Source organism: Corella eumyota, chromosome 4 (assembly GCF_963082875.1).
Source record: "Corella eumyota chromosome 4, kaCorEumy4.1, whole genome shotgun sequence".
In the NCBI taxonomy this organism is placed as follows: domain Eukaryota; kingdom Metazoa; phylum Chordata; class Ascidiacea; order Phlebobranchia; family Corellidae; genus Corella; species Corella eumyota.
Genome location: NC_137493.1, coordinates 11,153,761 through 11,180,825, shown reverse-complemented (window position 1 = coordinate 11,180,825; position 27,065 = coordinate 11,153,761). Strand labels below are relative to the sequence as shown.

Here is a 27,065-nt window from a genome sequence, read left to right as displayed (position 1 = left end):
GACGTCACAACAGCCAATGTACTTTTATAAATGTATTCGTTGACTATTTTACTAGCCCTGGTTGTAGGTCTACAAATCGACATTACCCTTTATTAAAATTCGTGCTCACTCAAGCAGAAGTAATTGGTCACTTGACCAATCAACGTTAAATGGTAATGATATCATTAGTTCGTACTGGATCTCATAAAAAATAGTTAAAAAAATTATTTAATGTTAATTGGTAACGTGACTAATTAACGTTTTTTTAGTCACGTGACCAATTAACGATAATTAATTTTTCTTTAACTTATTTTAATATTTTGCTAAGAAAAGAAATGCTCCAAAACAATAAGTTAAAAATTTTTTTTTTTACAAACTTGTTGTATATTGATCACGTGACCAATCAACGCACCAATGAGTTTCGCTCCAGTGAACACAAAAATTTTAACTTCTACTCCAATCTTCTAGTTGACTAATGTTACAAGCCGACTCGTTCGTCCGCGGTGCGGCCACCGTTTGAGTCGGTCGCTTTACACCCAGCCCAGGGATCGAACTGGGGACCTATCCCTGAATAGGCGTGGTAGTCTTTACCGACCAACGACACGTAAAACTACTACATTTACGCGAACACATTATTCAAATGTTTAAATTTATTAAAAATTTCTAAGGATTTCTTTTCTTCAATCAAACGCCTTAATCACTGCGTTAAGAGGAGGGACATTAGCAGTCAACTAATTTACATGTTTACATATTTATACCGGATTTACATTTAAAAAAAAAATTAGGCGGTCACCATCAATTTAGCACTTTGATAAATTAAATTAGTAAATGCAGGATGTTTCATTTAGTTGTAATTTAATAACGTTAAAAAATACAAATAACGCCCTTTTGAACATACACAAACACAGGTTTTACATAGTGTATTGGTATAGCAAAAATTATATTGTTAGCTATCAAAAATAAATAATTGCAGGCACATTTCTATGCATTGCACATATAAATATAACTAAATTAAAATAACTCTAAAAACAATAAAATTTCTACACAAAAAAAATGTGTTTTTTGGTAGTTCACCATGTAATTAATATAGAAAATTACAGTTAAGTATTACTTAAAAGTAAAGTAACATAATTTAAAAAAATATATAATTACATATGTAATATAAACGTAATTGTAAAATGACTATATAATATACATGTAAACAAAACCATAACAAATTCTAGTCCATAAATATTTCAATAATACATCCAAGCAAATATTTGTTGCATATTTTATACAATATCACATTTAAAAATAAACACATTTATGATTATTTTTCCCAAAAAGAAAATAAAACCAAATTTAAAACAAACTAAATAATTTAATAAAATAAAAAAAATTTAAAAATATGGAATTTGGTTCTGGTAATACTGGATCATATCATAAGTCTTGCTCCATTTACTTAAGAAGCAATCTCGGATGACCTTAACCATAAACTGTGCAGCTTCTCTAGAGGAAGATGCGGGCTGGAAACGGGTCCGGAGGAGCTTAATAGTGTTTCCACGGAAGCAAGGAAGACCTGTATCAAGCATAAGGGCAACTAGGGCAACGATATCTTCACGGTAGGGACGTATTGCTAAATACCCTTGTACGCAGAGCTCCATAAACCACTAAAAAGAATTTTAATAAATTATGAAAAATATGAAAACTAAAGGCAAATTTATATTTTTAAATTTATACTAAAATAAATTTTTTTTAAAATTTCAGTTTGACATTATAACACAAACAACTTGTTCACAAAAATCTATTCAAGTGTTTACTCAAAAGTGTCTACCTGGAAGGGAGGGGCATCCATCCTTCCCCCCATAATCATAACCATCTCATCAGTTAGTTTAATATCGGGTTCCCAACCAAGATTTCCACCTGGACTTGATTCGAACATAAAACCAAAATCAATATGCAACAAATGACCATCTTTGTCCAACATTATGTTTCCATTGTGGCGGTCCTAAAAATTGCAGAAAAAATTATATCAAAAAACACTTGTATATACCACCTTACCAGAGTTGCCTGATAATAAGGGGATGGAAATTGTAGAATTGAAAAATGAAGGAACGGATAATGAAGGAACGGAAAATGAAGGAACCGGAAAATGACGGAACCAGAAAAGAAAGGAACGGATAATAAAGGAACTGGATTATAAAAGAACGAAAAATGAAAGAACTGGAAAATGAAGGAACGGAAAATGAAGGAAACGGAAAATGAACAAAAATGCTGTTACCCGTAATAAATCTGCCGATAGATTTTAGGCTTGCCAAGGGTACCAACTAAAGCAACTTACTCTTAGAGCACTATAACATTGAAGCAGTAGGAATTAAATCAATGACTCAATGTTGTGGGGCCACATGTTTAAACCATACTGCCAGCATTATTAAATTTGTCATTTTAGATTAAATTAATGAAAAACAAATTAAATGCAAAAACACAAAAGACGTAAAAATTAAACAACTATTGGTAAAAATTAATTACCTTGATTTGTAGAATGTATAACACCAAGCTATAAGCTGCCATACTTCGAATAAAATTTCTGCGAGCAGTTTGAAATTTGGACGAGTTTTCGTCACCATATTTATTTCGAAAATATTCATACCTAAAATACATTAAAATTTTTTTTTTTTTGAGACACAAAATAGTTTTTTTTAAAGTAAACTAAACAAAATTTTCTGTTAAAGCACTTTAAAAAAAATTTACATTCCAATATCAGCTTGTCTTCCAAGTTGGTCTCTGGATTTGGAATCAGGAATACATTCAATAACTCCACAACCTGGTGCAGTGGCCACTACTCTGTATGGAAACAAGTATAAGTCCAAACCAACCTGTAGAAAATTAAATTAATTATCAGTTTTGAGGTATGATGTACAATTTTTTGGGGGGTATGATGCACAATTTTTTTGGGGGGTATGATGTACAATTTTTTTTGGGTATTTGATGTACAATTTTTTTGGGGGGTATGATGTACAATTTTTTTTTGAGATATGATGTACAATTTTTTTGGGGGTATTTAGATGTACAATTTTTTTTTGAGATATGATGTACAATTTTTTTAGGGGGTATGATGTACAATTTTTTTTGGGTATTTGATGTACAATTTTTTTGGGAGGTAGGATGTACAATTTTTTTGGGGGGGTATGATGTACAATTTTGTTTTGAGGGTATGATGTACAATTTTTTTGGGGGGGTATGATGTAAAATTTTATTTTGGGGGGATGATGTACAATTTTTTTGATTTTAGACTCTAGTTTAAATTAAATTTGGTCTGCAACAAATCAAAAATTTTAAATATGCTTCAAAAAAAAATTATGTAGTGTTTGCTTTTTAGTTGCTTTTATCACATTTAAATATAACTGAATTGGTTTAGAATATTAGGCTATTGTTAAACTTGTTTTATTTTTGGTTTAGCAAAATAATTATGGTTCGAAATCTTCAATTTCGAAAACATGTTATTGTCGTCAGTATTATTATTATTATTACTATTCTTTTTCAGATTTCACAAATTAACGCTTTTTATTTTGGTTTAAATTTTTTTGAACTAGCGTTAGGCAACATTCCTATAGGTTTTGCAAAATATTGCTTAAATTCGTTTATTGAGTTAAAAAGCAGTAAATAGTAAATCATGATATGTGAATTTTAATTTTAAATCTACGCGTTCAATGGAAAAAAAAGTTTTATATTTGCGGGCTTCTGTAATTTGTGTGCTTAAAGGTTATGTGCGATTTTGATTAATTTAATTTTTTTTTTTATAAATGTCACGTAATCATTTTTTTTTTTTTATAAATGTCACGTAATCATTTTTTAGAAATTAATATTTATTAAATATATCACGTCACATGAAATATTATCACCACTGAAAATTGGCGATGTGTTAACATGTAAAAGCGACAATGAATGTTCCAAACAATGAGAGTAAAAGTTTAGTGAATGATTTTAACATTGTCAATAATTAAATTTTCTTTAAAAGATTTTGAAGCATCTTATATTTGTATATCTAGTTTTTAGTTAATTTAGTCACAAAAGACAGATTAATAGTCACACATTTTTTAAAAACTAAGAAAAAAATTGTACTAACTTGTTTAAAGATGTTTTGAAAGAGTTGAATAATTTGAAGAGCTAACATATCTTGTCTACAATCATCTCCGACTTTAAAAATCACAGCTTGCCAAACTAAATTCTTTGCACTTGGTATATTTTTATCTACCACCTAAACAAAATATATTTCTGAAGATAATTACAAAATAAAATGTTTAATATTTTTGCAAAAATTTTTACACTTATATTATTAAACTTCCAAATAAAAAAAGTTTAATTTTTTAATATAAAAATAACAATGTCATTGTCAACAAAAATAAAAAAAAACACAAGCTAATTTAGTGGCCATGTTATTAAATTATAATTTAAACAGTATTAAAATTAATTTGGCCCAAAAACATACTGTTTAACTTAATGCCTAGCTTTAATAAAACTTTAAAAATTTCTATTGATACCTCTTTTATATAAAAAATAACAGAATACACTTTGTAATATCAAAAACTACTTTTAAGGAATTTACCTTTGAGCCTAGTCTTTCCACTTCAGCAATCCCACATTCTTTAACACTAAACTTAGCAAGGTATGGAGCTTTGGCAGCACTTTGTAATGGAATTCCACTTGTCCTGTCTACATCAAACACCAAAGACTCTGGTGAACTTGGTAAATAACAACCAGGAAGAACCTGAAAAATATTTTTTAACCTTTTTGTGTTATTCAGTAAAATATATTTTTAAAGCTTTTCTTGTATAAAAAATGTTTTAATAGATAAACTATTATTTTTTATAAATATACACCTAATATATTTCTAGTAAAATACAATTTTTTGTTTTTTATTTAGTTTTAAAATGTTTCAGGTTGTTGTGAATTGTTAGGACTACATTATTTCAAATTTGTTAATATTCAAGTGAACAAATACATAGATAAATAATAAAATATAAAAAAAATTATAAAATTTTTTTGGAAATTTTTTTACCCTTATCTCAGCTAATGCTTTTAAACAGGCATCTTTTCTTTCTTTGCCTTTCGGAAATGGTTTTATGGTCCCTGAAACATTTGTTACTTCAGCGAAAAACTCGAATTCTCGCTCGTAAAAAGCTTTAGCTGGACCAGAAAGATTAGAAACAATTATTCTGATTAAATTTTCAAGCTTGTCTCCAATGTCTGGGTCCTTAAAAAATTCAAGAATTATTAAAATAACTTTAAAAGAAAATTTGGTATTAAAAATTATTTAAGTAACAAATTTATATGCCAAACAACAAAAACCGTTTGTTTTTATTTGCAAAATTATATATTTATTAATTTTCTTATTTTTTTCGAAAAAATTCTTGAAAAGACATTTTTAATTTTTTAACTTATTTTCTAACTTTAAAGAAAAATTCACATTTAAATACAAAGCGATTATAAACCTTATTAGTTGCTTCCTCATCAGTAAAAATATTAGTTTTCATATTCCAAATCATCTGATGTGCAAGTAGTTGAGATTTCTTAGCTGCCCATACCAAATAATCTTGCACATATCCCATTCTATCATACCTGTAAGTTTAAAAAAAAAAAAAAAAAAAAAAAAAAAAAAAAATGTAAGTTTAAAAAAAATAAAAGTTAATTGTTAAATAATCTAATTTTAATTGCATAATGTTTTTTTTTATATTCTTTATGAATTTTTTCCTTCAAGTTTTTAAGTAATTTGTTTGCAAAAACAAAAATAAAACTATTTTTATGCTGATGCACACATAAATAAGGCACTACAATCAGTATAAACTTTTAAAAGTCAACCCTGCTTTGGGTTGTGCTACCCAATGTCCAAGCCTTCCACATCAAAGACAAATAAAAAAAATTTGACAAAAGTGGATTTTTTAAAGCCTGCCTCAAAAATGACATTTTTAAAATATTTAAAAAAAAACTTTGATTCTTGTAATAAAAAAATAACAGAAGTTTAAACTGGCCACATACCTAACTGCTTGTACAAGTTGTGGAATGTAAAACAAAATTGCCTCTGGTGGAAATTTTCTTAAAACCTTCACTGCATATTGAGCTGTAAGTGGATGTGGACTAAATAACCTTAAAATAAAAACAGATTGACAATTAAACAAATAAATAAATATGGAACAATATTTAACAATTGAATGGCTTTATCCAAAATCATTTTTTAATTTGTTGTTTTTAATAATTGTTTAAAAAAATGATTATTTTTATCACAAAATCAACATATATAATCAAAAATATAAATGTAGTAGTTTTTTAATAAAAAAAAACTCTGAATATTTAAAATAGAAAAACATATATATATATATACAATATTTTCTTAAAAAACAGCATAACATGCATTTCTGAAACCATTTTTAGTAATTTTAAACATTTTAGAGTATTTAGAAAATATACCTTGAAAAATATGAGAGTGCAGTGCTTGGTGTACCAAGTGACCAGGTTACCACATGACTTAACTCAGTTGAGTCAGTGTCTACTGTTTGTGCTGTTACAAGGTATTTAATTGCATTTGAACATTCTACCGCTGCCTGTAATAATGAATAAATACGTTAAAACCAGAAATAAATAGTTTAAAAAGTCATTAATAGCTAAAAACAAGGAATACTTTTAAAAGCATGGATAAAATAACGGTGCTTAGTTATGACATAACACTATTTTAAATATAACATTACAAAATTGTTTAAACATAATTCAATGTTAATTATGTAGTCAACACATGTACAATGAAGGTTTATTTGTGGGGCAATGCCTAATTGTTACAGAATTACTGATCTGCATATACCAAATTTGCAATTTATGATCACTCATTTTAATTGAAACATCACTAACAGCTTGTTTATTTTTTAAATATATAATGAATATTTTAACAGAATAAAATTTTGCAAATATGGTTTAGTGTGTTATCACCAAAAACCATTTCACCTAATAAACCCTTAAACAAAAAAAACATATGCTCTCAAACATCATTTTACCAACAATGAGACATTTTCTTTTTTACTTTAAAACTTTAAAAAAGTACTTTAACTTATAAAATAAATTTTGATAAATAGCATTATTTAAATTTGTAAATTTTTGGATTGATCTCCGTTCATAGGTAAACATACATAAAAGTTACAAAATATTTGTAAAGTTGAATTTTACCTCTGGGTAATTGCGTAGTAGTAATGTGACTTCTCTTACTATAACTTCTGCGTTGCGAAGTCTGTCAGCCAAATAAACCGATAAAATTGGTGAAATATCCCAAGCTAGTCTAGCCATATCTTTCAACTGACGATCGGTGACCTCCTAAAAATGTTAATAGTTAAATTAAATAAATAAACATTAAGTCTAAGTCAATTAAATAAATATTTACATGTACTTAGAAATAAATTCCATGTTCAAATTCTCTTTTTTTAATAAGTACAATTGAACAGTAATTTTCTATAACTCAATCAGTTACCAAAAAACATAAAAACAGGGTAAAACTAACTCATATATTATTCAAATAGACATATGCATGTTGGTTATTATGTTTTTCAGGATTAGCTTAACAGTTAAACCAAAAAAAGCAAAGCAAAAAATAAAAATAAAATTTGTAGAAAAAATTTTAAACCTTCAAAACAAAAAAAAATTGTAAATTATTTACCTGTGATCTCCATGCAGATACAGTAGCTTCAGCTGGAATATTAAGTTCAAGTTTAGAAGAAGGATTGAACCAAGTTATTAGGTGTTCCAATTCAGCTGTTATAAGGTACATAAGAAGACTTCTGCGCTTCATACATTCCCTCCCTAATCTTGTTTCAGGCTTAGGAAATATATTGAAATTTTTTAAATTTATTTTGACAACTAATTTAAAAAAAAAATCATAAATTGGGTCATAAGATTTTTCAAAAATTTCGGAAGAGTAAAAGTAAAAATATCCAAGCACTGTTAAAGTAACAACAAACAAACTTAATTAATAATCGCAACTATAAAATAATAGTGAACTATAAACAATAATAAGTTTTGACATTCCGTTAAAGCAAAAAATTATTTTTAACTACCTTTCCCTTTTTAGAACTTCTCTTGCTGGCAGCATAAGTAGATCTTCTAGAAGGAACAGGGACAGTATTCATCCACCCAGCACTACCTGCGGTCACTGATACGTTTGACATAGATATTACTTCTGGATCGGGACTTCCAGCTGTAGTAATATAATATTGTAAGTTTAACAGTGTTGTTAACATCCTCATTATTTATTAAAATAGAAAAATTTCTATATAAAAAAAGATTGGTAGACAATATATAAATATATATATATATGTTGAATTTAAATGTCTTTACAACAAAAAATTTCCTTTTTAGTTTTATGGGTAAATTATCATGGGTAAATTTGCAAGTTGGGTACATACTATGAAAATTAAAAAGCAACCTTAAGGGCAGGCAATCAACCAGTGATTACAAATATCTGATAATGTTGAAACATTAGCAAATATATAAAGTTTCAATCAGTAAAACATATTTATGATAAAGTTGATTGAATCATATGCACATAGGCCAAACAAAAAACCATTGTAGTGTGCAGGGTTCATATTTCAATAAGCAAACTAGTGGTAACTTGCTATATTAGGAACACACTAGGAGTATACTCGTTTTACAGAAAATATCATTTTATTGATTGTTATTAAAAAATTGTTTTAATATTAATTAAAAAAAAAAGATTAACATTTTACAATAAAAATCTAACTCACCAGAAAAGTTCCTTGGTGACATTGGGGAGTTACTTAAATTCTTTAGCGACAACGTCGAAGAGTTACCTCCAAGTCGAGACATAGTTGAGGGGACCTTAAAGGACCCTGTTGATGATTGAATGTTGTTGACTGGGGTTTCATCAATAACTAAATATTTGCGATCGGCATGAACGTAATGCCATAATCTGAGAGTCACGTCGATGTCGTTTCGTAATTCTTTTGCTGGTTGGACTGGAAATCGCCGGGGGTGACTAAAAAAATGTTGTTATTGATTTTTAAAAACAAAAAAAAATGGGATCACTTGTAATTAACGGTTCTCAAAAAAACTCAAGTTTTTTGCGGTTCTAGGTAATTCTCTTTTGTTCTTCATTGTACTGCCTAATTCTCTCTTATACCTTACAACTGTATTCTATTTTTTCTCATACTATACTGGCCTACCTAACTCTTCCTCATATTTTTCGATCCTAACTGATTCTTTTCAGATTTAACGGTCCTTGCTAATTCTTGATTGTACTTTACAGCCCTACTCAATTCTCTGTCGTACTAAGCGATCCTAAGATTTTCCAAGAACTGTTAAAAACAAATGATCAAAATTTTTTTAATGGTTAGAATACAAGATTTTGTTTTTTTATGTGCTTTATAAATTGGCAATATATATTTTTTTCAAACATTTTCTATTGTTTTGAAAGTTTATTCTATTGAGAACTTTTTAGCCTAAAGTCTATACCTAAAAGAAAAGTTAGATATGTTTTTCGTTTACAAATTTAATGATAAATCAACTAAACCCAAATATTACTTACCAAAAATAATCAAAAATAGTCAAATGAATTCTTTCCCGTAAAATATTTTTCTCAAGTGAAGAACTATTTGCCTCAAAACTATGCAGAATACTAAAAGCTAAGTTGATGAGTGAAAAACGAGTTCCTACAGCTGCTATGTGCCTGAAAATATTTTAATGTAAGTTATTTGTTTTTTATAGCAACTAGCTCTAGTATATAAATTTTAAAAAAATATTAATTTTTAGATGTTTTTGTAAACTTAATTTGGTTATTAATCAGTTTTTTTTTTAGGTTTTTAAATACATAAAAATATATAAAATACGTTTTTCATAATATCAGTATTTTTAAACTTATATATTACTTTACATAAAGATTTTAGCATAATTAAACTAAATTTAGTAATTGTCTAGCCAGTAATGTTAATATTATTAAATCATATAAATATAGAAAAAACAGCATTTAGTTTTTTAATCAGATTTTAATTAGATGTATATACAATAAAATTTTAATATTTTTATGACTATTTTGTAAAAAAAGGTAAATTTTAAACCTTGACATATGAGTAGATGAACCAGGTTTGCTCATTGTTAAAGTTTGGTGCACCAGATTAACCAGATATCTGGTTTGTTCTAAACTGCTATACTTGACCACATCTAATCTTTGTTGCAAAAACTAAAAAAAGTATCGATTTTTTAAATCATAATAAATGTGATTTTGTAACTTATTTTATACAAAATAACACTCAAAATGAAAAAAAAAGTCAGAGTGAGAAGGTTGATATAACAAACTTAATAGCGACTTTATATAATCAAGTTTAAATTGAGAGGTCATTGTTGGTAAAAAAAAGGAAACTTATAGTACACTTGCTTGTTAGAAGTAACTACAATGTTTGTGGTGTGTAATTATTTATCACAAAAAACATTAGTTGCGAACCTATTAAAACAATTGAAATCATTGACTAGTATACATACATAGTACGATTTTTTTTTTTTAAAAGATTAAAAAATATTAGTTACGAATTTTGGGGGTAAAATATAATAAAGTAAAACAAAAAGAACATCCAAACTGGAATAAATTAAAGTTAGTCACATTTAATTATAGTAAGTATTTTTTGTACCTGAATCCACACTAAATGAGGTCCTACATTAGGGGGCGAGGGGTGCGGAACATGATCCTCTGACACTGCTAGTGGGTCACCTTCGTCAGGATCAGGTGAAAATAACCCCATTTTTTGATCAACCGTTGTCTGCCATGCAGACGTCATGTTGGACATTAAATCAGCTGAAATGTCATTTCTAGCAGACAGCAGCCATTGCCAACATTCTATTGCACCTTCAACTACTTTTGTACAAAACCTTAAAGTAAAAGATTAAAAAAAGAAAGATAAGTTTATACACTAGTGCTGGTTAACTGGTGAGAGCATTGCATAACAATATGCTATCAATACAGTCTCCCTGCTTTAAAGCTGTAGTGCCCTTGAATAAGGCATCATATAAACTCATCTAAAGCCCAAAGCCATCCCACAGATTAATTGTGGGGCTATTTTCTTAATATTAACTTAAAAAAGTTAACTCAAGACTGAGTCATTGTAACAAATGCCACCTTATGTTTAGACCGTGATGTCTCCCATGCCACAATAAGAAAAAAAAATAAAAAAACTGAAATAAATATTTTTAAAAGTAACACAAGCAAAGCTATTTTTAATAAATATGAATAAAATAACATATTTTTTAAATATTTTAAAATAATATTGTATTCTTACATTTGTACACAACACCACGTAATCATTCGCAAAAGTTTATGATTCCTATAATTTTCATCACTTCGGGCCACTAACAGCGCTGTTCCTCTATTTAAAATATCCTAAAAAAAGAAAAAATAACGTTAGTGTCTGCGCAATTTTAAAATTTTTACTAAATATTTATTTTTTACCCAAAACTCTAAAAGTTACAAAATTTTTTTTTTAATATATTTTTATCATTGTATTTTATTTTATTTTTTTAAAATAACTCACAACAATTTGTTCTTGGTTATTTTTCTCAAGTGCAGTTTTGTATTCTTTTAAGATAAGTTCGCTTAAATTCATTCCAGTGCTCTGACATAATATTAACATTCCCTTCACCTAATAAAGAAATCCAAATTTAAAAACACCTAAAGGCTTACACATTTTGGCAAAATGTTGCTTTACATGTCAATTTGGAATTCTAAATACTTTTTTCAACAAATTAAAAATATTTTTATGCAGCTCAATTGTTGGGCAAGTATAATTTATTATATTTCAAACTGCCACAGGTAACTCGAGACTGGTTAGGGGTAACTGTTGTCACTCTCTGTTTAGGTCACACATTTGACCTTCTCACATCCACACTTAAGAAATATACAAAAAAAATACAGACATACAACACCCTTTTTTGCAACGTTAAACTCTTCTACACTAAAAAATACTGTATAATGGTATTTTAGTGTAAGTAGGACAAATACCAGTATAACTTAAAAAAAAATCCTCTAACTTCATGACCCTTTTAATAAATTTTATTCAACTTACTACGCCAAGAAATTTGTTCCTTCGATTCATCGATGAAATAAAACTAGAACGTTCCATTGATCCACTAGCTAAAGTTACCTCAGTAGCTAAAGCTAACCCAATATGAATGTTGCTTTTATTTGATTCTATTTGTTGCATGTTGGATATTTCTTCCACTTTAATTAGGTATTCCTAAATTAAATATTCTAGTTAGTTGCCTACCTAACCAGCTGCATTATTACCAGTTTGGTAAGTTACTATTAAATCTGCTGAAACGTTGCAGTGGTTGGAATACTTAGATTTACTACATGATTGTGTGTTTGATCCCCAATGCTTTGAAGCCTAGGTGTTTGAGAAAGGCATTATGAAAGACAATGACACAAAAAAGCTATCAATTTTTAGGCATTCATTCTTAATAATATCAAAAACTACCACAAGAAACTAGAGACTAGGTCAGGGAAAAAATGTTACTCTATGTTTGGACCAAAAGTTGGCATTTCCACATCAGGAATAAATTAGTTTAAAGGCGTGTAAATTAGACATACTTAAATATACATGTTGTTTTACCTCCTTTATATTTAGACTACATGTATATTACTAGTACAAGCTTTTGCATCTTTTAACTTTTACAATTCAAATACCCACCAAGTCTTTCAAAATAACCATTTTTTATTTCAAGAGTGGTAACTATTTTTTATATAATAATACCACATTTGTGATAAAAATTTTATTTTAAGTAATTTACTTGTAAATGGCTTCCCGTAGTAGCTGGCGCAAATTTAATTGCTTCACTTAAAAAGTATTTGCAATGTTTGGTAAAATCTTCAACAATTTTTTCCCTCAGTTTTCTTGAGTCCTGAAGCTGAACTTCATAATTTGTTCCAGGTACATTCAACACTGGAGTTTCAGCAAAAGGACCCTTAAAAATAAAGAAAGTAAAAATTAATATAGGTGTAACATAAATTAAAAAAAAACTCAATTTTGTTGAATTTATAATATCAGAAGTTAAAAAATTTTAATTTACAGATTTTTTCAAGTTTATTAAATTTTAAAAAATATTGAAGTTGCTATAATAAATATAAATCAAAATCTTATAAAAATAATAAAATTGTTATAGAAACTTACTGTTGACAGTGTAGAAGAAAGTAAATGAAGTAAATTTAACATAGTGCTTAGTACTGTTGTGTTCCATAATAAATGTGGGAATTTGTCCACAAGCAATGACAGAAATCTGGAATAAATAAAAAGTTAATTTATTAATAATAAATTAAAAAACAACCATTTTTTTATATGAACAAAAAATAAATTCAAAAGTTAATTGTTCACTTTATATTAACAACATTTTAATATCAATTTATTCTAAATTTAATTTTAAAAATTAAAATTATATTCGATGGAGTCTAAATGTTTTAAATGTCCTATTTAAAAGCCTTTAAAGTAAAAAAACTGCAATTTAAGGCCTGCGAGTAAGTTATTAGAACAAGTTTTGTTGTTGGGTGCTATATTATAACAATTGAAATGCAGTGGTAATTAAATTAAACATGGTAATTAAATTAATAGTTTAAAATAAACCTAACTGTAAGTAATTATTTAAAGCACCATTTTAAAATAGAAAATATTTTCTAGTCAAAATAAAATCCAAAATCTTATCAAGTAAATATATATTTAAGTGTTAATTTTATACGGAGAAGTTTTAAGGAATTATTTTGAATAAATAAATAAAATTTTTAACATTTTTAACCTGTCAGCAACTTGTCTGATCCTGTTCTGAACACTGTTAAACTTGATTAGTAGAAATTGGGCTTTTTCGGCTAACAACTTTTCAGTGGAAGGTTTTTTCTCCTACAAAATTAAAAAAAAAAATAAGATCACATTTAATTTATGATCTGATTAAAAATTCGGGGCTCTTTGGTAAATAGATTAATTTGAGATGTATGTGTGTATGAGACTTGTAGAAATAAAACTGTTAAACATAAAATGCAATTATTATTAAAAATCATGTACATATTACTACATTAGATAGTATTGTAATCACATTTATATATAATAATTATTCTAATATTCGATATAAACTTAATTAATATAAAGTTAAAATAAGTGTCAGAGTTTATCCAATAATAAAACATAGAAAATTAGAGTTTTTCATATATATTTTAGACAACTGTAAGTAAGGTAAAAATTGTTGAGGACTGTTAACCACTAATAACCCAAAAATTAAAATCTATAAAATTGAAGGGCCATCAAAAAATTATCTAAAAAAAAAAATTTTTAAGAAAAAATTTTTTTTCAAATACCTTTGCTAACATAATATCGAGAAACACACAGAAAGTGCGATCAGCAACAACTTTAATACATTTCCACATCTGAGATTTATCTTTCTGGATTGTTCGATCCTCCAAATAAGTAAACAAAATATCAAGAGAATATTCCTCACTATGAAGTACTCTAAAAATTAAAAATAACAAAAAACAACTCGCAAATTACAAAAAATATTATAGCTCATTTTATTAACTTTTTAATTTAATAAATTTGGTTGTTAATTTCAAATTATTTAAAATAAAAAAAAAACATATTAATTTCGAATCTAAATATGCCTATAGGAAACATAACACATTTTGAATAATACTTAGTATTGTTATCCACTAATTATGGTTTAAATAAATATATTACACAAATTGGACAAACTTTCACATTTGTTTGTTAATTTAATTATTAAATTTTACCTTAATTTTTCAAGGCGGTATACAGACATTAAGTAGGTGCAAAGAGCAAAATCCATCTGACTAATATGAGGAGTGGCATCAACAGAATTACCCAACAAGTTGGTGATATAAACTCTTAAGTCATTTAGTTCTGTCTGTAATATAATTCAAATTAAAAAAAATATAACATTCATCTAGTTTTGTTACCCACATGAAAATTAAAACCAGACCCATATTAATCTTAAACCTAAAGATTTGAGTTTGTGTCCTAATGCTGGCATTGCATAACTGATACTTTAAGTTGATGGTATATAAAACATTTATTTATCAAAAAAGACTTTTATTTTAAAGCTTTGTAAAAATCATATTTTGTGTTCTAATACTGTAATGTTTTGTTGATTAATTATTGCCCATATTATCGAACAAACATACTCCAAAACACTAAAATTTTAAAAACACCATTTTACCCAAATTTAGGCAACATTTTTATAAAAAGTGAATGGGATTTTTAAAAACAGGTTTAGATAAAAAGGGTTTAATAGAATATGTCTTATCTCTGGTAAAATGAAGTTTCTGGCATATGGTTTATAAAAGAATTATTTGGTAAAATGTTTTTGCAATATAACAGTAATTCATTTATTACTTTGACCAATAAAACAAAAAGTTTCCATTAAACAAATTGCTCTATGTTCAAATTGCACTCCAAACTTACTGGTGTTACTGAGTCATTTCTTAATGCTGAGTTATATTGAAGTCCATTACGAAGTGGATCTCCACTGGGAAATATAAGAAGTGGAGATTTTACTGCAATTTCACTCGTTCCTTCGTGCCATTCAGATGGCCAAAAATTTGTGGTGGAAGCTAAAAAACATTTTTTTTAAACAAAAAAATATTTTTTTACATTTTTCCGCACACCATTTAGATTTTATTTATAATAAAAAAAATAATAATTTTTTTATAATAAAATAAATAATAAAAAAAAAATTTTAAATATAATATTTGAACCCAATTTTAATTTAATTTTTTGTTGATAATGTTTTGAGTTATTTTATATGCACAAAAGATTAAAAAACAACTATTTACCATCAGGTTCAGTAGCAAAACCAAATACAACAGAATAAAGCCAGAAATCTCGGAAAAGTTTGTGTAAACGCGGGGGAGGAGATAATATTGCTGGAAGTCTTCTCAATAACTAAAAACATTAACTTATCAGTAATCACCCAATAAAAAAAAACATACAGACTGAAACACAACTCACAAACTTATAGTAAATTTTAAATCACATTTTATTTCTTTCATAATTTTTTATTCCTAATTTTCTTTCGTACTTTATGGTGTTTCCAAATTCTCTCTTGTACTTTACAGTCCTCACTAATTTACTCTCATACTTAACAGGCCTAAATTTTTCCGAGAACCGTAAAGTACAACTGATAATAAATTTTTTTCTTAAATTATGGCAAAACTTTTAAGTAAAAAGCTCAGTGGACACAAAATAAAAAAGTGAAACAAAAAGTAAAAAAATTTCATGATTACCACAGCAATAATCGGAATCAAAACCCCTAAATTTCCGGCACTGTTTGAGGCTTTTAAGACCCCACCAACCCCCACAACCCCGGATGTAGATTGCCTTGACAACTTTTCTGCCACCCGCTTACCCTCTAACCCGAGTTGTACAAATAACTCGAGTAATCGGATAAGTAGAGACACAAGACGAGATGGGGTTGAGCTTTCTTGAGGTTCATTCGTTTGTATTTTTGTTATTGTTGTTGTTGTTTTTATGTTATTTGTTGATTGTAGTGTGCTTGTACTAGTGTTCTGCAATTAGAATATTAATATTTTGAAATAAAACTTATAGTTTTATTATGTATTTTTGTCAAAATAAAAAAAAAAAAATTAAAATAAATAAATTTTATTTTTACTTTAATAACAATGTTTTCAACTTACTTTTACTTTAAAAATAATTACAGCTAAACAAGTAAATTATTTAGCAATATGATACCATACAATACAAAAAATAAGAGATAATTAGAAAGGTTATATTTATACAGTGGCCATTTTGATTTTATTATTACCTGATTATTCGATGTTTCTGATAATTTGTATTTATCAAGATACAAAGCAATATTAGCAAGAGCATTAATGGTAGCCAATGAGCAATGTCTAAAAACACAAAATTCAAAATTGTCGACTTATTGTCTTAAGAAGAAAGATATTACACCTTACAATTTCAACATCAGGTAACTAACTTTGTTGTTTCCTTAGATCATAACAAATATGCATATTTATATAAAATGGAGTTTAAGAAACAATAAATTTATATTTATACGTATGTTCAATTTACAAGCCTACAAAATAAATATAACTGCAATTTGTGGTGCCTGTCAAATTATCACCGGCAAATGTTTATTGATAGTTATGTATATATTACGAAAAATAAATTACTGGCCATAGGGAGGCTATTGATAATTCTTATAAAAAAATGCAAAAATATAAAAAAAATTCAAAATATTTAAAAATCTTAGTTTTAACAATACAAATATACCAACTACATGGGAAAGTTATTAAACTTAACTTGGTAAATCAAAAAACCAAATTAAAGATTTAAAGACCTTACTAGACTCTTACCTGAAACTTGATGTTGCATCCATTTCTGTTGATTTATTACTACCATAAGCAGCAGAGCTTGCTTTTACACAAATCTGCAGCAGCATGTTCAATATTTCTTGATACAAATGGTCAGGACCTAGCACAGCTATACAGGCTAGTTGGTCAATAATCAAAACATCTAACTGTGAGGGTGGAGAGTTAAGACGTTGCTGTAAAGTACCAACAACCTGTAAAATAATTTGTAATATTTGTTAAAATACCTCAAAATATATAAAATAGGGTTTGTAAATTCATTAGCGGTTTGTCAGAATGAGATATTAGCAGAAATAAGTGTTACTTTTTTAAATCTTAAAGTTCAATATCAACTGCTAACATGTTATAATCTATATAAATCGGCAGCGTGGCAGAGTAAAACCGGCAGCGTGGCGTAGTGGTAAGAACACTTGCTACACCACCATGAGAGTGTGGGTTCAATTTCCACTGCTCTAATGCTGTAATGCCCTTGATTAAGGCGCTATAAATGTCAGCAGCATAATTGCTGGGCAATATAAAACTGGGTCGGAGTAACTGACGTTACTTTATGTTTAAGTAAACAATATTTTTATGTTTATCATTTACATGTATGTCAAATCTATAAGCCTTTAAAATAAATAAAATTTTGTGTCGAATATAAGACAAGATGTTGATTAGTCTTGGTATAACAGAGCTCAGTGGATAATATATTTAAATGTTTAATTTAAAAACCTATAAATTTATTTATTGTGAGGTAAATTACAAAGGCAAATATTAGTTGAGACCATATAACAAAAATGAAAATATAGGGCAGCAAATGACTAGTTACTACAAACATGCTTTTATAAATCTGTATTTCAACAGCTTAAGCAAATTAATGATTTTAAAATGTTTAAAAATGGTATTTTAAAATTTTGAATAAGGAAACATTATAATAACAAACCTGTTGTGTTATTTTGTCATCTGCAATTTCACTTGCTACACTGATGTGAGTCATAATCTCAACACAATGTGTTTTAATCATTAGATCACATCTACAGAAAAAAAATAATTAAAATTTTAGTTCAGTTAAAAAATACTGGGGTTAAGGTGTAATAAATATTTTAACATTTAATTTATTTCATATAATTTTGAAATCATGCCCTGGTTGATAATTTTATGGTAAAAATTCTGACCAAATAATAAAGTGAAAAATATATGTAATTAAAAAAAGACATTTTATATTTATGATTAGTTTATTTTTTAGCTTTTGGTAAATTATTTTAGAGTATTTTATTATTAACATATAGGCTATAATTTATTATTGTTTAAATTATAATTTACATATTAAATGCCACATAAAAGTTCATTTAAATAAAATGCACAACCAAAAAAATTTAAATTTTTTAGATAATAAAAACAAATTTAACTTACTTCTCGTTTTTGTTAGTTGAAAAAAGTTGATTTGACATCGAAGATAAAAATGCAGCAACACAATCAGGATCACTGTCTCGTCCAACTATTAAAGCTCTTAAAACAAAAATTATTTAAGTTTTATCTCAAAAAACACAAAACAGTAATTATTAAAAGAATAATAAAGTTATTATTAACCAAAAGCTTTCAAGGTCCATGTTCTTTAAACTCACATATTTTATTGTCTAGTAATTTGATTAGTAATTACTTTTGTTACAGTAAACAATATTAGGTAATGTTAATTTACAATAAGTATATTAAGTTTAAAAGTATCCAAAACTGCTTCATGCTATAAGAGACCTAAATCAGTATAAGATATTCACCCATATAAATCTAAACTATTTTAATCAAATTTTTTTGATAAAAAAAAAAAAAAAATTTAAAAATTAGGTCAAATTTTTATCACAAATTAAAATTTATTTTCCAGAGCTTTAGTTTAATGTCTTTTCGGTAAAATAGTTTTTCAATTATGACAGTAACCTATTAAAAAGGCTTGAATTTCCTCTTTTAAATAATAAAAAAATTAACCTGTTGACAATATTTTATAGCCTATCATACTTTATAATATAAATTTATTTAAACATTATTTCATGCTGTTTAAGTAATTTAACAAACTTACAAACAAAGACTCTTAATGGCAGTTGTTTTCAAATAAAAATAGGATTCCGACTCATTTTCATCAAAAGAAGACATTAAAGATAGGTGTGATGTTTTTCTATCCACTGCGTAAATAAATAAATTGTAAATAAAAAATTTTAATTAATTTGACTTATAAAAAAAATTAATGCAGATAAAAAAATATGAAAACCCTTATTTTTAAATATAAATATTTAACCAAAGAAAACTAGTACTGGCTATAAATTTTTTTTATTTCCTTTTTTTTAATTTATAAATATAGTTAAAAAAATTAATTTTTTAAAAGGGATTTTGTACACTTCTGTTAAAATATGCTAAAAATTAAAATAAAATTTAAGTTTTTTCAAAAAATAAATTAAAAACATGTATACTTACATGTGAAGATTTCAGAATGTGCATTCATGCTTGATTTGGGTCCAGTTATTTTGTTGAGTTTAATTAAAGCAGGTGATGGTTTTAACAAAAAATCACGAAGTGTTGAGATTATTTGTGAGGCAAAACTTGGAGTGGATTTTGCTAAAATTCCAATTCCCTTTAAAAATATAAAACAAAATAAAAAAATGTTTCTATAAGCTAAATATTAAAGCTTAGAAAATTATATTAGCCATGTATGTCAATTTTGTAGCCCTTAAAATAAAAAAACTTCTGTTTGTGTTGCATGGGTGTAGTATCAAGGGCAAAAACTATTTAAGAGTTGTGAGAATGTTACAACAATCAAAATGTAGCCCACAGTGTGGGCATTCAACTAGTAAAATAAATAGCTTTAGCTTTTTCTAGTTTGGGTTTAACTTAAATGAAATAATATATTGTTAAAAAGTTAAAATAGATAAAATAAACCTTTAGTAAATAGTTGGTTGGTAAAACAAATATTACACTGAATATACTGTAATACACTTACTAAGTCCATGTTACAACTGTTTTTTTAAACAAACGAACTAGTAACCTAACTATAAAATTCTTATTTTAAATATTTTTAAGTTTCATTTATTTAAAGTAAAGGTTATGTTAAAACAGATATTAAAATCATTTTTTCTGTTTAACTTACCTTTAAACATGCATATAAAAGTGGTACATGGGCGAGAAAAATATGACTAGATTCGTTTGTCATAAATCCACTTTTCAACTTGTCAAAAATACGCTGGGTCTCACTTTTTTCCCCACCGTGAGTAAGTAATATAACTTCTATACACACTGCGCATGCGCGACACTAAAATAAAAATTTTTTTTTTTTTAAATTAATAATTTAAAAACATTTATTAGTTGACATTTGTAAAGCACACCATTTCTTATGTTGCCAAATTTTTTTTTTATTGCCTGATGTCTAATTTAAATTACTGTCATATCAAAACTATTTAATTAAATGACTATTTGATCAAAAACCACCACTAATTTACCAAACGTGGGACTTTTTTTTATTACCCAACCTAATTTTTCACTTAGAAATGTTCTTTTTTTTTTTAAAAATTTCAAAACTTTGGTAAAATTTAATTCTCAAATATTTTTTTTTTTTTGAAAAATGTCAATTTAATAAATCTAAATAAATTTTAAATAAATTTTTTTACCTGCATTAGAAATTGATGTAAATGATTGTGAATTAAATCTTCCTTTTTTTTCATCATTTTTGTTATTTCACTAAATCCGCAAACAAAAGTGCTTTCAGATAACTTGGAAAACTCTTTGTACAATTCATCTTAAAATATATAAAAAAATTTTAATTTAATTATTTATATAGCAAATTAAATTTTAAGCAATAATTGTTAAACTAAAAATTTATTACATACAAGTTCTAAGGTATACATTTACAATTAATTAAATATTAATCCTAATAAAAATATTTCCTGTATAATAGGCATTATACCGACAGCATGGTGTAGTGGAAAGAACACTTGCTACACCACCATGAGACCGTGGGTTCAATCCCCACTGCTTTCATGCTGTAACGGCCTTGAGTAAGGCGCTATTAACGATACAAAGTATTGCTAAGCCAGAACTTAATCAGCAGAATAATTATCGGGCAATTATAATCAATATAATATCCCAAACTGCTAAAGGCATCTCGAGACTGGGTCGGAATAACTAATTGTTTAGGTCGTGCATTCGACCTTTCCACATTAAGGATAAAGATAAAATATATACAAAAAAATAAAATATGCAACTGAATAATAGGCACTGGAATTAAAAAGACAATAATTCATATAATAAAGCCTAGTAGATTACATTTATAAGGATGCCTAAAAAATATATAAAAAGGTATTGATCAAAAATAAAAGTATTAGTTGCAAGTTGTGACAATATTACAACATTTAAAATGTACCGAATTAGACAGGCAATTGACTAAATAAAAATAATTAACTTACCAGATAAAGCAGTTTTGCCAATAATATCTTTAAAAAAGCTCATAATATTGAGCACAAAAGTTTCAGAAAAAGTTTTGTAAGGAGAAGTTTTGATTGGTTGGTGATGTTTCGAGTTAGATTTCAGAGTCAGATTTTTGTTGAAATTAAACAGAGATTGATCAAGTTTGATGAGGTTGTTCTGCCTCAAAAGTTGCTTCATCTGAATATAAAACAAATCTTATATTAGGAATTTTATTTAGTTTTGAAAGTTTTGATTACATATAATGACAAAAAATTTCGATTTGTTTTTAGATAAATTTAATATGTCAATCTTAAAAACAAATTTAACAATAATAAAGTCCAGATAATAAAAACATTTAATACTTGACCCAACCTTTATTAATTATAAAAGTAAATTATACAAATATTTATTAATTTTTTTTTTTAAATATCATCAACTAAATAATTAAATATGTATTGTTGGTTTTATTAATTTGGGGCCATATGTAGGCTATACTTTCAAGTTAATAAAACCCAGTATTTATCCAAAATTATTACAAGTTTAATTATAACCTGGATTTTATTGCAAAATTTACAATTTTTTTTAGATTCTGGGTTAAAATATAACTAAGTGATTTTAAAACAAAAATCAATAACACCTAAATTTTATAAAGTACTACCAAGTCATGTAGCTGATGTATTTGTTTTTGTGTAAAAATGGCAGAATTTTTAACATCATCGTCAGCAAAATTAATCTCAGTACGAATTCGAACTGAAGAATCAGAATTTGAATAACTTGAACCAAATCTTTTTAACAATTTCGCGTAACATAAATCTGTTCAACACATAAAATATTAAAACAGCAAGGATGAAATTTTTAACTAAAGAAACTTTTAAATTGGTCACACATAAGTTTTTAAAATAAATAAATATTAATTTATTTAAAGAATTTTTTAGGTTAAGAGACTATAATGATTTTTAATATGAAATTACTAAAAATGACTGCAAAAAAGTAAATTGGAAATACAATTGCATCTTGAATTACAAAATAAAACATAATAGCAATTTACTTTCAGTGTTCTTGCTAGGATGGCCTGAAACAGTTTGCATAGATTCTGTAAGCAAGTTACGATAACCGCTGAAATTTGAAGTAGCTTCAGCAGACGATTTGTTGTATAAATCTTCCTTTGCAAATATACAAAGCAAAATACTTGGTTTGTTGATTCTTCGACGACCAAAACCTCGAAGTAATCCTAATACAGATGGAATTACAATGCAACACAGAGTTTCTAAAAGTAGAACAAACTATTGTATAAAAAAGACAAAAAATGTTTAAAAAATGATTTTAGTATTTATATATATAAAAAAAATACTGTTTGTAGTAAGGGCAAATATATGTTAATATTAATAAGATTTACAGTAATCTTTCTTCTAAAACAAGCAAAAATTGCAGTAAAATGGTCTTAACCAATAATGGTAGAACAGCAGATATTTAAGTAAGAGTAGTCTTAATTAAATTAACAAAATAAAGAAATAACATCTACACTAAAAAAATAACCAAAATTTTTTGCAAAAATTTTGCATGGAAGGCAGATAAGTAACTAGTAGGACTAATAAATAATATAAATTAACTTAAAATTTAGTGGAAAATCTTAACACTTTAACAACAAATAGAAGATTTTATATATTTTTTTATTAAGCAAATCAACTCGAAAATATCTAACTGAACCAAACATTTATCACTAAATTTAAGATTTTATTTCGAAAATTTTACCGTCACTTATTGTTGATTGAATTGCTTTGACGTAAGTCTGCAAGGTAGTGATAAAAGTGGAAATAATATTTTCTGAAGTTTCCTTTTCATTTTTGTTGATCGAATTAATCAAAACATCGCTTAAAATAGTGGCCAAACAGAATGAATTTCTTTCTGGCACAGGCAAAACATCTGAAATAATTTGAAATCAGAGTAGTAGTTAGAATTTTTATAAATTTTTATTTCTTATTACACGCAAGCTAGGCTATAAACAATACAAACTTCTGCCAAGGCCCGAAACCAATTAGCAGATTAATACCTGGCAATAAAGTCAATAATATTTTTGCCAAAAGCAACACAAAACTGGGTCAAGAAAAAAAATGTTACCCCATGATATATCGTGAATTCAGCCCTACCACACCAAGAATTAAGTTATAAAAAAAATATAACATAAAATCACAGAGTTAAAAATATAAGAGTACAAAAATATTAAGGTACAAGCATTTTTAAAAATCCAACATTAATAAAAGGAAATGATAAGTAAATACAAATAACTTAAATCTTGTTGCAAATACCTTTTTCCTCTTCATGTAAGTGCCATGTTGCAGATGGAAGATAATGAAGAAGTTTAACAAAATATGCAACAATCTCAGGATGCTAAATATTAATTAAAATAGTTGGTTCCAACAACAAAAATTAAAAGAATAACATATTAAGTCTTTTTAAAGAACCTGTAGTTTTTAAAAAAAAAACTGTAGGGCCGACATTTAAAACAAAAACTAAGATCATTTTGTTTAATTAAACTATAAATTTTGATGAAAAAGATATTTTACCTATTTTTAAATATTTATACACAAGAAAAAAAACATTCAGTCAACTTTCCAATATTATACACTATCAAATCTGTATAATATTGATTTTTTAAATGTTTAGAATGTACTGAAAAGTTTAAAGTACATGAGATTGACTTCCAATATCAGAAATCAATGCAGAAATGTAGTAAATTTAGTCATTGGGGGATCCTTATTAAAAGGCTAACATAATAAATTAATAATTTTTGTAATTACCAAACCAATGTAAACAAGATCATTTTACTAGAATAAATTTGCTATAAAAAAATCATTTTCTTACTTCTAATTTTGATTCCAGCAAGTACATCCCAGTGGCAATAATTGCAAAATGATATCTTGTGTTTAATTGATAACCTCCATTTTTGATTTGTGGACACATTTTTAACAATTTTTTTGCCTTTGAAAAAAAAATTAATTTTAAATTCATGAATTTTATTTAACACTCTTTTAAAAATGTAAGAATTTCAGTTTAAGTTACTTAATTTTTACATTAGTTTACTACCTACATTTTTAGAAGAATCCTCTTTACTCTTTGCAAGTTTTCTTGCGAGCCTTATAACCGACTTACAATAAAAACTATCCATTTTAATGTTAATATGTTAAATAAAAAGTTAAAAAAGTACAAGCTACATTAAGAAAATAAAAAAATCGTTAAAACAATAACGTTGTATTTATGTTAAATAAACAACAAACATGAAAACACAGTGAGATAAAATACTACAGCCAATATTATTCTACTAAATTTTTACTATTGTTACAAAGAACAAAAACAAAACAGATTTGAAACTTTTAGATAAGTTACAACTTTTGAAATTTTAAACAAAAGTTGGTTACATTTAGATTAGGCACAATACAAGTAATATAATGGTTGAATAAAATATCTTAAAAAACATTTAAAATCACTAACACTGTATATTGATAAATTAATTTGTTTGTTATATTAATTACCGTTATCAATTAATACTAATTTTAAAAAGCTATTCAGTAATCCTTTATAACTTCCATTGCATAAACACAAATTTGGCAAGCATATATTTACTATAATAGTGTCTAAAAAATGATAAGTAATATTTATGTTACCAAAAACTCATTATTGTCAAGTTGCCAGGTGATTCTGGGGAAGCAACAATCATTTTTACATCATCAACCCACATTAAGTTAACAAGGCTCGGATTCCTGTGCACGACATTAAGCATGGATCCTTTTCTAACATCCCACACAATTATCTTCTTTTGATCGCCGCTTGATATTAACATGTTACGGCTCAAAGCCAGGCATCTAACTACACCAATGTGCTCATTAAGAGTATGAACACACAAGCCGAACCAATTCCAAATTCGAACTGAGCTATCAGCTGACCCAGACACTATAAACTCTTCATTGAAATCAACACAGTATACATCATCATTGTGGCCAATTAGAGTGTGGGTGGATTCACCTGTTACCATTGACCAAATTTTAATTATCTTGTCTCCACCACCACTTACTATGTATTGATCATTGAGCTTACAGCAATGCACAACCTCAGTGTGTCCGATAAGAGTGTAAACGCAAATTCCTTGCTCAATGTCCCAAACCTTGATAGTTTCATCCCATGATGTGGTGACAGCGTGTTTTTCATGACACATTAGACTGACTAAGTCGTCAGTATGACCTGTAAGTCTGTACAAACATCGACCGTTTATAACATTCCATATTCTAAGAGCACGATCGTCGTAGCCAACTACAGCAATTGTGCCATCAAAACTTAAAAACCTGACAGCTGAAGCACCAGTGTTTTCAACTATAAGATGACCAAGGCATTTCCCAGTGCTTATGTTAAAAATTCTGACAATTCCATCGCCACAACCAGTTAAGAGAAGATTGTTTTTTATTTTAACACACGTGACTCCGTCAGCATGGTGATTGCAACTGTGCAACAACTTTCCAGTGTAGACATCCCATAACAACACATGGCGGTCATCACTGCCAGACACTACAACACCACCGGAGCAGTCTATACAAGTTATTCTGTCTTTGTGTTTCCGCAAAGGAGGCAACACGACGTATCTACCAGTTGCCCAATTTTTGTGTAGATGTTGAGCGCGAATAAATATGTCCTTCCATTTACATACAGGTGAAAGGTCTCTACAGTTCATTTGTATTGGATAAAAAGTGGGTGAGGTAAGATTGGTTTGTGGGACTAATGTAGGTGGAGTAGGCCGAAATAACTCTAACTGCTGACTTGATCCTTCACCAAAATGTAACCACTGGTTGCTTCTACAGAGAGCTTTCCATAAACTACTTGAGTTCGTTTTCTCCCGCCATTGTAAACTACAACACGCAGCGCGTGAAAGTTCCTGTGCGGTTAGGTATGAAAATATACGATCTACTATTTCCCTGGGAATAAACGACACGAAGTCAACAGCAAGCATTTGTCTGCTGTCACTATAAAGCATTTGTAGCTGTTTTGGTTTACATTTTAACAAAATTCCTTTCAAAACCTGATCCTGGTCATTCCTGTCCAGTTCGCCAAATTTAGTTAATATATCTAATTTGTCATCTTTGGTTGAGGACATTTTATTCGTAAATTGCCGTTTTAAATGTTATACTTAAACCATATCTTTCTATATGTGTAGCATGCAAGCAATTGGTATGTATACCTAAAATTAGTTAGTTATATTCTTAAACAAAGC

General features: G+C 27.3%; 2 protein-coding genes across 2 annotated transcripts; both read right to left on the bottom strand.

Moving 5' to 3' along the window:
* Positions 1 to 817: 817 nt before the first annotated feature.
* Positions 818 to 25,018, bottom strand: LOC145751155 (phosphatidylinositol 4-kinase alpha-like). The gene is made up of 43 exons (XM_082567251.1): positions 24,897 to 25,018; positions 24,671 to 24,787; positions 24,115 to 24,196; positions 23,561 to 23,731; positions 22,857 to 23,075; positions 22,467 to 22,621; positions 21,808 to 22,006; positions 21,013 to 21,140; positions 20,496 to 20,657; positions 19,826 to 19,982; positions 19,434 to 19,536; positions 18,776 to 18,871; positions 18,306 to 18,396; positions 17,369 to 17,577; positions 16,816 to 16,903; positions 16,277 to 16,558; positions 15,827 to 15,935; positions 15,456 to 15,604; positions 14,765 to 14,898; positions 14,336 to 14,486; positions 13,783 to 13,883; positions 13,167 to 13,272; positions 12,787 to 12,960; positions 12,063 to 12,233; positions 11,532 to 11,639; positions 11,280 to 11,380; positions 10,635 to 10,872; positions 10,068 to 10,189; positions 9,539 to 9,679; positions 8,739 to 8,989; positions 8,052 to 8,191; positions 7,655 to 7,813; positions 7,171 to 7,314; positions 6,424 to 6,557; positions 5,995 to 6,102; positions 5,451 to 5,577; positions 5,018 to 5,212; positions 4,565 to 4,726; positions 4,085 to 4,216; positions 2,710 to 2,834; positions 2,488 to 2,608; positions 1,793 to 1,966; positions 818 to 1,628 (listed from the first exon to the last, which is right to left on the bottom strand). Exons 1-43 carry the CDS (start codon positions 24,972 to 24,974, stop codon positions 1,359 to 1,361), a joined length of 6,384 nt encoding a protein of 2,127 aa, XP_082423377.1. The 5' UTR covers positions 24,975 to 25,018; the 3' UTR covers positions 818 to 1,358.
* Positions 25,017 to 27,065, bottom strand: LOC145751161 (uncharacterized). The gene has a single exon (XM_082567258.1). It carries the CDS (start codon positions 26,946 to 26,948, stop codon positions 25,467 to 25,469), a length of 1,482 nt encoding a protein of 493 aa, XP_082423384.1. The 5' UTR covers positions 26,949 to 27,065; the 3' UTR covers positions 25,017 to 25,466.

Excerpts from the sequence above, each read along its gene's own strand:
- LOC145751155 (XM_082567251.1), bottom strand. The coding sequence starts at position 24,974 with ATGGATAGTTTTTATTGTAAGTCGGTTATAAGGCTCGCAAGAAAACTT. Across the intron at positions 18,872-19,433 it reads GCCATTAAGAGTCTTTGTTT|AGCTTTAATAGTTGGACGAG; the intron begins GTAAGTTTGTTA and ends TTTTGTTTTAAG. Across the intron at positions 17,578-18,305 it reads ATGACAAAATAACACAACAG|GTTGTTGGTACTTTACAGCA; the intron begins GTTTGTTATTAT and ends ATTATTTTACAG.
- LOC145751161 (XM_082567258.1), bottom strand. The coding sequence starts at position 26,948 with ATGTCCTCAACCAAAGATGACAAATTAGATATATTAACTAAATTTGGC.